Raw genomic sequence first — 12,119 nt, forward strand, 5'->3', positions numbered from 1 at the left:
CTATGTGCACAATGTGTTAAGCACAACTTCAAATTTGAAAATCCAAACAGAATCATTGCAAACATGAATATGTATCACATCATCCTGTTTTTCTCAAACTTGCTTTTAAACAAATGCATCGACTTGTCTTTTTGTTTAAAATAGAGTCTGTCAAGATTAGTTAAGGTTTAGTATAGGATATTAATGTTTTCAATGTGGCTTTTGGGCCTACCAGTCAGCCAGCATTTAGCATTTAGCATTAATCTTGGACGCAGCATGGCTTTAGCATTTAGCATAGCCTTGAGCGTTTTGATTGAAAACAGCATGCCAATAGCATTTAGCAATAGCCTTAATATTTGAGTCTTAGCCTGTAGGCTACATAATATCATCCTGTTTTCCCAAAATGTTCTTTTCATAAACAATGCATCGATCTGCCTTTTTATTTATAAAATCACGTGTTTTCCGATCGTTTACAAACTTAGATTTTTCTTTCTCTGTTTTCTGTTAGTTTGCTCATTCTCTTCACGTGTTGCTGGTTTCAACAATGGCCGGAAAACATGCGCCTGATTTTAAAACTTTTAGGCTTTACTTTTTCAGCTCTTCATCGAGTTATAAATTATTTGGAAGATGTTATTCTCACTTGTTTCGTTTCCTGTTGCTTAGGCAAAATAAGGAGATCTTTAAAATCTAATGCACAAGGGTTTTCATTCTTCATCTGGCTACCGCATCACGTTCTAAACAAAGGGCTTTAATTCCGACCCGTAAACAATGCAAACATTTCTTCAACACTTCTATAAAGGGCAGAATAAGTTTACTTACCATCGCGGCGGAAGAAAGAGAAGATGTTCAAACCTGGTCCGTGTACTTTTTGGTCATTTCATTTCCTGTTTGGAATGGAATAACGAGAAATGAAAACCAGCTCGTTTATTCGTTTTTTAGTTTAGTTTAAAAAACGAAAAATTAGATTTTGGCTCGATTTTTCATTTTTCGTTTGTGGTTTACAAATCGGTTTATGGGTTCAATATTTCATTTGCACACGTGGGCGGTGCTGAAACGCCCCTTTCATCTGATTGGTCATACTATATCAAACCGCTCCGCCTTCAGTAAGCGAGCTTTTCTTTCTGTCAGGCAGAATAAGAGTCAATACAAACGCACTTTAATAAAATAATGTCTGAAACCACCACTCACTGTTAACTACGCACAATATTTGAAGCAGACTATGTTGCTGGTCACGTAATTCGTGCTGCTGCGACTTGCAAGTGTGACTCCATTAATGTGAGCCACAGTAAATGACAGATTATTTTAGCATGATGTATTTCCCATTGATAAATACAGTGCAAATAGTTCAAATATCTCTTTGGATAAAAGGGAAGTGGAAATAAAAATCAATAATAGGCTGAACTGTACCATAATATGTCCGTAACATGTGCGTAGATGACCTACCCATAACTGTTACATTAGAGTTAGCTAAGTTTAACACAGTTTGTACAGTAGCTATAAAAGTTAAAAAATTATGTCTAAAGTTGAAAACCCGACAACCCAATGGGAATATATCCTTGTTGTGTAAAACATCTGTTCATAATCTGTGATTACACAATTCCAATGCGAATAGCACCGGGAGGCGTCTGGAATAACTCTGCAATGATCAATCCGCATTTTTAAGACATCTAATTTTACAGTAGGCTCATATTCAGAATGTCGACCTTCTCGTATAACGCCAACGACCGCACAAATGGGCTTCCTTTGTGAAATATAGCAGACCACCGTTTTAAATAACAGTTTAAAAAAGATGGTTTGTTATAGTCCGTCAGACAAACAGATAGATAGATAGATAGATAGATAGATAGATAGATAGATAGATAGATAGATAGATAGATAGATAGATAGATAGATAAATAGATAGATAGATAGATAGATAGATAGATAGATAGATAGATAGATAGATAGATAGATAGATAGATAGATAGATAGATAGATAGATAGATAGATAGATAGATCTTGAAGTGTAAAGCTGGTTCTCATACACACACAGATAATGCCTATTTATGAATGAAATTCATGCGTTTATTTGTCATTTAAACTGATGCAAACAGGGAAAGAGTAGAAAAGACGTATTATCCTGTCGCCCCCTCTAGTGGACAGCATTAAGTATTACTGCCTTCATTGCTCAGATAATAACGCAGGCAAGTCAATGGATTTTTTTGGGGAAGTCAGTCTGACCAGACCACTAGTTAGAAAAGATATTAGCGAGTCAGACCAGTGTGAAGGTCTGAGCTGAGTTTGGTGATGCATTTAAGTTCTAGGCGGAGTCAATTTCTCATAATAATAATACATAATAATAATGTTTAAACATACACTCTCAGAAAAAAAGGTACAAAAGCTGTCACTGGGACAGTACCCTTCAAAAGGGTTCTAATATGTACCATTTAGGTACCAATATGTACACGTTTGGTACCAATATATAACTTTGAGGGACTTATATGCACTCTTTAGGTACAAAGGTGTACCTTTTGAAAAGGTACCGCCACAGTGACAGCTTTTGTACCTTTTTTTCTGATATGCTAGCTTTTTCAAGCCAACATAATAAAGAAAACTCAGAGAAACATCGACCAATTCAGTATGTAATAAAATTGTATTTGTTTTATAATAAAACTAATAACATTTTAAAGGTATGCCGTGCTCTTCAACCGACATGATTTAATTAATCCCAAACCTGGTAATTTTGTCAGTACTAATGTACGTTCACTTGCAGTTTCTCTCTTTTCTGTCTCTTTCTTTTCATGTGAACTGAGGCTACACATGCATACATTCATAAATATAATCTTTATTTCTATTCAATTTTCAAAATTATGTATACGTCACACACGCCTACACCGGCCTTCTGATGTAAATAAAAGACGAGAGTGGTAAATGTTACGGACATATTATCAAGGTACAGTTCAGCCTATTATTGATTTTTATTTCCACTTCCCTTTTATCCAAAGAGACGTAACTATTTGCACTGTATTTATCAATGGGAAATATATCATGCTAAAATAATCTGTCATATACTGTGGCTCACATTAATGGGGTCGCTTGCAGCACGAATTACGTGAGCAGCAACATAGTGTGCTTCAAATATTGTGCATTGTCAGTGAGTGGTGGTTTCAGACATCATTTTATTATAGTGTAGCCTATGATTTGTCAGTGCCGCACTCGTACTGACTCTTATTCTGCCTGACAGAAAGAAAAGCTCGTAGCTTACTGAAGGCGGAGCGGTTTGACCAATCAGATGAAAGGGCCGTTTCAGCGCCGCCCACGTGTGCAAATGAAATATTGAACCCATAAACCGATTTGTAAACCACAAACAAAAAATGAAAAATCGAGCCAAAATCTCATTTTTCTTTTTTTAAACTAAACTAAAAAACGAATAAACGAGCTGGTTTTCATTTCTCGTTATTCCATTCCAAACAGGAAATGAAATGACCAAAAAGTACACGGACCAAACCTCTTGTTGATTTTAAAATCCCAAATACTTGCTGAAAAGGACATTTCTCGTGAAACTGTTTTGATCTGTTTTGAGATCACGTCCGAGGTCACCATTTTGTAAGGCCCGCTATATTGGCCCAATCTGCCGGTTCGCCAATACACGGGGAAGGTTGTCACGTGTTCTGTCCTCACTCATGCAAAGTATTGGTTGGTTAAATTTGCAATACATTAATCATGTACTCACTCGTTAATTCATCTGACTCCATAAATGAAAGGTTTTAATAATCTGCCTCACTAAAAGTGAACGAATGTTTGACTATTCCTTTAACCATTAAATGAACAATGTCAAAATCAGTTATAATAATCATATGTAACCATTTAATATTTCAGATATCAGAGATCAATTCCACAATCAATTCAAATATCTAAAACATGGTTATACATTGGTTACATCAAATAGTCTTACCCAGCTTGACCTGTGAGAGAGAGAGAGAGAGAGAGAGAGAAAGAGGGAGAGAGAGAGAGAGAGAGAGAGAGAGAGAGAGAGAGAGAGAGAGCGAGAGAGAGAGAGACAGCAACTCCCTATTCCATTCGTGACCAGCCAAGAAGAAGAGACCGAGAGAGTCAGAACACCTTCCTTTATTCTCTCCTGACCAGGTGATATGGGGGATGGGGTGAGACCACCCTCAAATGGCTTCTATCCCACAGAAGGGGGGTTGCCTTATCTGGCCTTATCTCTAAACCAGTTTTCTATGAACTTCTATAAACCTTATTTCCTTTTATTTTATCTATCTGGATATGAGATATCTGTACCACTCACTTTGAGACATTTCAAATTAAAATTCTAAAAGCATAACAGTCAATGATAAACATTCGCATTAAACTATGTTCTTGTGTGAGTTCTTTGTTGTTAGTTCATGTGCTTGTGTGAGTTCAAATGTTAATTAGCCAGCCGGGCCCTTTTGTCCCATAAATCAGGCCTCAACCAGTATTTTCAGTCTTACAACAGGCGACAAGTGGCAGGGACGAGCCATTAAAGGAGGTGAATTTTAAATTTAAGAGGTCAAAATTTTAAATGAGATTTTTCCTACTAATCAATTTTTAAGATTGAAATTTAATTTTGATGTGAATAATTGTGTTTTTTTGTGAAACAAATATTGAAAATAGAGAACGTTTTCTTTTGTTGTGATATGGTGCAACCCTTTTGGATTGAGGTGCAGAATTGGTTAAGATCTAGGAGGATTGAGCTCCCACCCACGGTGAAGTAAATTAGGTTTGGTGTATGTCTGGAAAATAAAGAGTGTGATTTTGTTATTAATTTATTGTAATGTTTTGGAAAGTTTTTCATTCATAAATGCAGATGGTTTAAATCTAAACCCAACTTTAATCAGTGTATGAATGAGGTTAATCTCTTGTGCAAATCTTTAAAAATTGTTAAAAATAAGAAGCCCTTAAATTGATTTCTTTTTTGGATACGTTTAAATTAATTTTAAAAGCCCCTTTTGATTTATGGGTTTATTGAGGGTTTCAATTCAATTAAAAGTGACCTTCTTCAGTGAGGCGCATAGGCTACTACTGAGAAGTGGTGATGGTGTGTGTGAGTCTGTGAAGTGGCAGCGAAGACTGTGATTAGAATCATGCCAGGGGTTGAGACGCATCACTGACCCTGGCTTTCATCCAATCCGCTTCACTTGACGCTCGCGCAGCAGGCTGACTCAAACATCACCGAACTGTGTCCAAAAGTGACTCAGAACTGCGCCTTGGTGTTTTTGACACAGCACCTGCTCCGGATAATCTCGTTACGATGACATTCAGAAACACCTCCTTGGATGTATTCTCGCAGTTTTATATCTTTCAGAATTTCTCCACGTTTTTTAATTTCTCTTTGGACGCGATGTACGAGAGAGGAGCGAATTACGAGTCTGAATCTCACAGACCGACGATTAGAGCGCTTCTCATCGTCTCATATTCCGTTATTATCGTCATCTCGCTTTTCGGAAACGTGGTGGTTTGTCACGTTGTTATTAAGAATAAAAGAATGCATTCAGTGACAAGTTTGTTCATCATGAATTTAGCCATTGCTGACATCCTTATAACTCTCCTCAACACGCCTTTTACACTGGTAAGTTTATATTATTTTATTAAAATACAATTATTAGGCTATTCGTTCCTTTTTATGCAGTTCAAAATCTTGGCAATTTTGTAACAGGTCAATCGCTCATAGTCCTAATCTTGGATTTAGCTATTAAAAATGCATTAAACAATACAATTCGCTCAAAAAAGAAAACATAAATTGAATGTGTAACTGTCCTTAGATTGGAAAATATAAAGGCTGAAATTCTTGAAATCTTAGTAGCCTATAGCCTAAGTTGGTTATTTATTATTTTTTCTTAATATGTTTTTGCCAAATCTATGTGTGGGCTTACCAACAAAAGCCATTATTTATCATGTGACAAGAAAACAATTAAATATTACACCTTTGTGACAGTTTTTTGTCTTTTGGAGTTGATATTAATTACTTTAAAAATAAATGTAAAAAATATTTTTGAAAATGTTTGTTGTACACTCGTGAATAATTATTAAGTATGTAATACTTTATTCTTACAGCACTTGACAATTTTAGACACATGAAGTCATAATATTTGTAAAAGCAAACAAACAATAATGTTCTTAAAATTATACATCCAACATGAATAAGAATGTTTAAGAACTTGACACATGGGTTTAAAACAGGATTTATAAAAGATTTCTCACTGTTATCTTCTTGGACATCTTTATTTGTCACTGAGCCAATTAATAGCTGAAGCAGTTTAATAATGTACTGGTGTTTGGTGGTGGTGTCTCCAAACAAAACAGAGCGTTTGCAAAAGAGTAGGATAATGCTGCATAATTCCTCTAGAGTTTTGGTGTGTTGTCTCTATAACATTGTTAATTGTTTAGCAAAGACTAGAGAATGTGCATGATTCATCTCTCTGTGATTGGGTGGGGGTGAACATGTGCATGCATGCTTTTTAATTCTTTCATGTATCTGGATCTCTCAGGTTCGGTTTGTTTACAGTACATGGGTGTTCGGGAAAGTGATGTGCCATGTGAGCCGCTTTGCACAGTATTGTTCTGTCCATGTCTCTGTTCTTACACTGGTTGCCATCGCCATTGATAGACACCAGGTAAATGTTCTCACAAACAGCCTTTTGTAAAATATTATCAATGAAACCTTTAGAGTGAATAGCTTTTTCACACCTCTTATCAAAACTTAGTGAATCAGTGAATACCAATGTGCAGTCATGATTGGGGATTGTTGCTGTCCATCAGGTGGTGATGCATCCAATGAAACAGCGGATGTCTCGGCTTCAGGGCGTAGCCTGGATCGGTGTCATCTGGCTGATGGGGTCCTGCTTCTCTCTACCTCATGCCATCTACCAGAAACTGCTGCGCTTTGAATTTATGTATGAATTTTCTCCTAATCTTTCTTATTTATTTTGAAAATCAAGTAAAAATTACTTTGTGACAATTTAATTAGATGAAATAATAAGAATGTTATAATGTCATGGTGAAAACATTTTTACAGTGCAGGGGCACAAGAAATCACTGTTAAATTTAAAAATATAAAAAATCTGCATTCAAAGTCATGCCTGAATAGAGAGATAAGTGCTTCAGAGAGATACGTTTTTTTTGCCCAGTGAAGCCTCTCATTGTATTTGATCTGTCATCCTTGATTGTACTGTATGAGTTTTAGTTATGAGCTTGAAAAATGCAATTTAGTTTATCATGGTTAATTAATTATTTTACATGAAATTGCTTAAAACAATGAAAAAATAATAGGCTTTTCTTCATTAACAATAGTGTGATGTTATAAGGTTAGTTCACCCAAAAATGAAAATTCTGACATCATTTACTCACTCTGTCATTTCAAACACATAAGACTTTGGTTAAACTTCGAAACACAAATTAAGATATATTTAACGAAACCTGAGAGGTTTCTGTCCCTCTATTGAATGTGCAGGTAACCAAAACTTAAAAGATCTGAAAGGTCATGAAGGTCACAAAGGCTTCGTAAAACGAATCCATATAAATCAAGCTGTTTAATCCAGGTCTTGGACATAGCACACATCAGATTTGACAAACACAGAAGCTTGTGCATCATATGCTAGAACAAACCTCAGTGGTTCTTGTGCATCACACATGTATGTTTGAGCTTCCATGTTTACCAGTGTGCCTTGTTTATTTATGTTGATCAATGTTTAGATGTAAATAAAAGCCTAAATTAAATCTGTTAATCATATAAAGTGATCATATCTCTTCACAAGACTTTGGACAAAAACCTCTCAGTGTTTTAAGTCAAGTCAAGTCCCCTTTATTTATATAGCGCTTTATACAATACAGATTTTTTTCAGTGCAGTCAAGTCAATAATATTGCTGAATATTAAGTGTCCCCAACTAAGCAAGCCGAAGACTACAGTTGCAAGGAACTGTAACTTCATCAGGTGACAGGATAAAAAAATAAAATAAAATAAACTTAGGAGAAACCAGGCTTTTTAGAAGATTAAGCCAAATCTTTTGGGTTTTGCAGAAAATGAGGGCGAGTAATTGATGATAGAATTTTCATTTTGTGAGTGAACTATCCATTTGAAAGATTTCTCTTCTTGACTCTTTTAGCAATAACAGAGTACGGATGGTATGTCTGCCCAGCTTCCCTCATCCCTCCGATCTCTTCTGGAAATATCTGGATCTTGCCTCCTTTGTCCTCCTCTACGTGTTGCCTTTAGCGATTATTTCCTTATCATACCTCGTGGTGGCCAAGAAGGTTTGGTTCCGGAATGCCGTCGGTGATGTCACACTGGCTCAATCGGCCGCTCATCGCAGGAGGAAGAAGACGACTTTGAAAATGCTGATCGCAGTGGTGGCTGTGTTTGCTGTCTGCTGGTTTCCTCTAAACTGTTACGTTGTGCTGCTGTCAAGTAAAATGATCCAGGCTAATAATGCCTTGTACTTTACTTTCCACTGGTTGGCCATGAGCTCTACCTGCTATAACCCCTTTATATACTGTTGGCTCAATCACAGCTTCCGTGCGGAACTCAGAGCCCTGCCTCTAATTGGCCGTATTGTGAAGGGCAATGCCATCCAGCAATCCTAAGGAAGCACCCAAGATTTCACCATTCTATTTTCTCTTTTAGAATATCATATTTTTTATAAACACATATTTGCATATGAAAGCAGTATAACAGTCTCCCATCCTGGTGATGCGGTTTATCATTTTTATCTCACCCACGGCTGTCATTTAGTCCTCTCCATCTTATTGAAAATGACACTTAAAACCATCTCTTTCGAAAAAACTGTGTTGCATGGAAGAGATGACATAAATACAGGAAGTATAAGATGTTAAATAGAAACTCTGTTCCATTTTTCAAGAAAAAAAGTTTACCTACACTGTAAAAACTAAAGGAGCCTCAAATATTCTGTCGGATACTCAAGGAACTTCAAAATGTAATTTAAGTGCCTCAAAGCTCTTTCTCCTATAGTAGGGTTACTGGAGGAGCATTGACATTCTTTGAGGTTCTTGCTGGAACTTATGGGATCCTTTAAGCACTTTGTATTTAGTTCAGAGGTTCTGGAGTCACCTTTTCATTACCATGAGACCTCGAAGTGCTTTGGGGGAAAATAGAGGAACTTGAGTGCGATAAAAGGGTTATTGGAAGATCTTTTAACATTTAAGTGGTTCCTGGAAGATCTCTTATGTTAAAGCCAGCATCTGGAGGAACCCAATGGTTCTGTGAGGCCAGAATGAGAATATTATTATCCTATTATGATTCAGTATAGTACATACCCAGGTGAAAAAAGACGTACTATTAAAAATGTACTTGAGTGTGTTTTTAGTAGGCCTACAATACAAATATACTTTAATGCATTTTTAATACATTTAACAGTAGCCTACGTCTTTTTCACCTGTAGCTTACATTTATTTAGTATCTATAGGCCTATTTTGTTGATTAATTTAAACCTTAAACAACAACACTAAATTATAATAATATTAATAAGAAGAATTCATTCATTATTATTGAATAAATAATAGTAATAAAATAATAATTTTTACCTACTTCTTCATAAATTATTATTTGAAGAAGAAGAACTAGGAGGAGAAAAGTTTTATTCTGTCACGAAACTGCTGCTATTCCTCTGCTGTCGTCGCTTCAGTGATCCTCGCGCTGCTCGCGCGCAACAAAGCTCAGCTGATCGACGTCATCGGGTAACGGCTCCGTCCTCTCATCAAAGCTTCCGCCGTTTGATCGGCTCTCCGTTACAAGGTTTGTAAACTCGCCAAATAAATATAAATACAGAGTCTACTCACTATAATATATTCAAACACACATATAAACTAAATTGATTATACATTACTACTTTTTTACAGTGTTTACCACTCGTTTATTGCACAGTATCTGGTATGAAGGTTTTAGCCGCGATGCTAACTACGTTGATCTAACGTAAGTTAATGAACAAATGGAAATTATTGACTTATTGTCTTAGATTGATTTAGTCATTCAATTCAACATATTCTGTAAAACTGTGTCTTCAAATTGCTGAGATAGCCTAACTAATGTAGCTGATTCCTGCTGTCGTCATTGGCGTTTGTTATAAATAACAAAAGCAGGTTAATATAGTTTGGTCTGTTTTTGTTTAGCCTAACTTTACTTACTACAGGTGCCCTCATTCTCTCAAATACCATTTTAAAGCCATTTACTGGTCAATAAATATTATGTTGTGAATAATCAGCTTTGTTCTTTTGTTTCCCCAGAACAACCAGTACATTTCTAAAATAATCTGAACATTTCAGAGGCAACATTGAATTACAGTGAGTTACCTATACACCACATGCAAGTACTTTATTACTATGAACTTTCTCTGTGTGAAATTGTATTGTTTGACTGTGTACTTTTTTAATAAGTTATTCTCTGAAAATCTTCCCTCATGCTCTCAAATCTCATTCATGTTACTCAGAAAAATAATATCACAGGTTTGGAGCTAATAATGCTATGCATTTTTTATAGGCTATACCTTAATCATATGCATTTGAATATAAGACATTTGAACCCTGAATTATAACTTAAAGTTTAGTCTTTTTTGACAAAAAAAAGGAAAAAGCTATTATATGACTTAAGAAGACTTACAACACAACCCATAACACATGAGTTGTGAACTCATTGACTATTTTTAGGATCTTTTCTGGGACATTTTTGGAGCTTAACCATTTTTACATAAATTGTTGCATTGAATTGAGCTAGACAAGTGTACATAAGAATAGTTTGAATGAATTACAAAAAAAATGTATGCTTGTGTTTCATGCAGTGATATTGAATGGTGACGGGTTGCATTATGCCTGAGATCTGCTTCCGGGTTCCACAGACAGAAAGTCAAACAGGTTTGGAACGTCACAAGGCTGAGGAAATTATTTAATAACTTTAATAACCTTACTAACAGTACATTTTGTACTTTGCAGGGATCTCGGTAAGCTGAAATACAAGTTTGATCAAGAATAAAAATCCTCCTGTAGACCTGAAAATCACTGAAGTGCCTGGACCATCCACCAGAAAAGAGGAAAAGCAAACAGAAAATGAAGCTGATGCACCTTTTCACTTTTCTAACTCGTTAAGAACCTCACGTGTCCCTTGTGAAGATTTTATAATTGATTGCATTTTATGTTGCAGCGAGTAAAGGTGCATCACATTTGTGAATTTCGTGAAATTACACAGGCAAAAAGGTCCATTGACCGTTGTCAGCAGTGTAGCGATGTAATGTATGAAGCACCACACAAAATTGCTGATCGTGTGGATTCTTATTGAAATGACTGAATTCACCAGTGAACATTCACAGAACAACAGATCATTTTACTGCACCTTAACTCTGTTAAAATGGAAAATGTTTTCTGCTTGTTGTGACATAAGGAATACTGTTTCCGGGTCGAAGCCTCTACTTCTACTTTCTCTATCTTGTTTCTAGATATTGAGAATACTCAACAACCATTTATGGGAACTGTTGATTCAAGTCACACATTTAAGCTTTTCAAAAGGCATAGTGTACATTTCAGTCTCTAGTCTCACGGACTCCAGACTTCAACATTTTATGATTCAAAATAGCTGAATAACTAACCATCTGAGATTTCGGAATAGAGATAAAGGTTAGGATCCTAATTTTCAGGAATATTACAGCACAATGAGTGTATATTAGCACTGTTTGTTGTTTGTTTTTGGCATCTGATAGAGCTTTTGGACTTGGAAACAGTGACGTCAGACTTAACAAGCGGACTGAAACACGTTTTAAAATTAAGTGAAGATGGACATTTTTAATTAGTCAAAATTTTAATTTTTTACATTGATTTATTACATGGAACATGTGTTTTCCATGCATTTTGTTGAGATGTCTTTTCTTGTGTAGCCTATTGTATACACATGGTTGATTATTCATGTTACTTATGTATTATACTATTTTTTGTGTGTGTGTGTGTATTCATTGATATTAATCTATTACTAGCTTTTTTTTTCAAGTGCATGGAAGTGTATGTATTAAAATGGATCTAAAATATGTAATAAACAATTCTTATTTTGTATTTGGTTCAGTTTGTTTATTATAATAGAAGTTAATGGTGGTAACCATGGTAACAACATGAAATTAATTTAATA

At 35.6% G+C, this 12,119-nt stretch overlaps 1 protein-coding gene and 2 long non-coding RNA genes across 4 annotated transcripts in view; 2 read left to right on the forward strand and 1 right to left on the reverse strand.

Moving 5' to 3' along the window:
- Positions 1-260: 260 nt before the first annotated feature.
- LOC309500019 overlaps positions 261-12,119 on the reverse strand; it is a 56,821-nt gene continuing 44,962 nt past the window's right edge. The window contains exons 2-3 of the long non-coding RNA XR_014206445.1: positions 3,462-4,080; positions 261-480 (exon numbers count right to left, since the gene is read on the reverse strand). This is a non-coding gene — a long non-coding RNA (uncharacterized lncRNA). The remainder of the gene's footprint in view (positions 481-3,461; positions 4,081-12,119) is intronic.
- On the forward strand, positions 5,134-8,581 carry gpr83 (G protein-coupled receptor 83; the record flags this gene model as incomplete). The annotated part of the gene is made up of 4 exons (XM_082169705.1): positions 5,134-5,569; positions 6,489-6,614; positions 6,760-6,893; positions 8,104-8,581. The coding sequence occupies exons 1-4, from the start codon at positions 5,252-5,254 to the stop codon at positions 8,579-8,581; spliced, it is 1,056 nt and encodes a 351-aa protein (XP_082025831.1). The 5' UTR covers positions 5,134-5,251.
- LOC309498797 lies at positions 8,886-12,046 on the forward strand. Of its 2 annotated transcripts, XR_014206044.1 has the most exons (4): positions 8,886-9,749; positions 9,854-10,294; positions 10,789-10,861; positions 10,940-12,046. It is a non-coding gene; the product is annotated as an uncharacterized lncRNA (long non-coding RNA). The 2 variants fall into 2 exon arrangements; XR_014206043.1 differs by having other exon boundaries at positions 10,789-12,046.

Source organism: Leuciscus leuciscus, assembly GCF_965113295.1.
Source record: "Leuciscus leuciscus genome assembly, chromosome: 5".
In the NCBI taxonomy this organism is placed as follows: domain Eukaryota; kingdom Metazoa; phylum Chordata; class Actinopteri; order Cypriniformes; family Leuciscidae; genus Leuciscus; species Leuciscus leuciscus.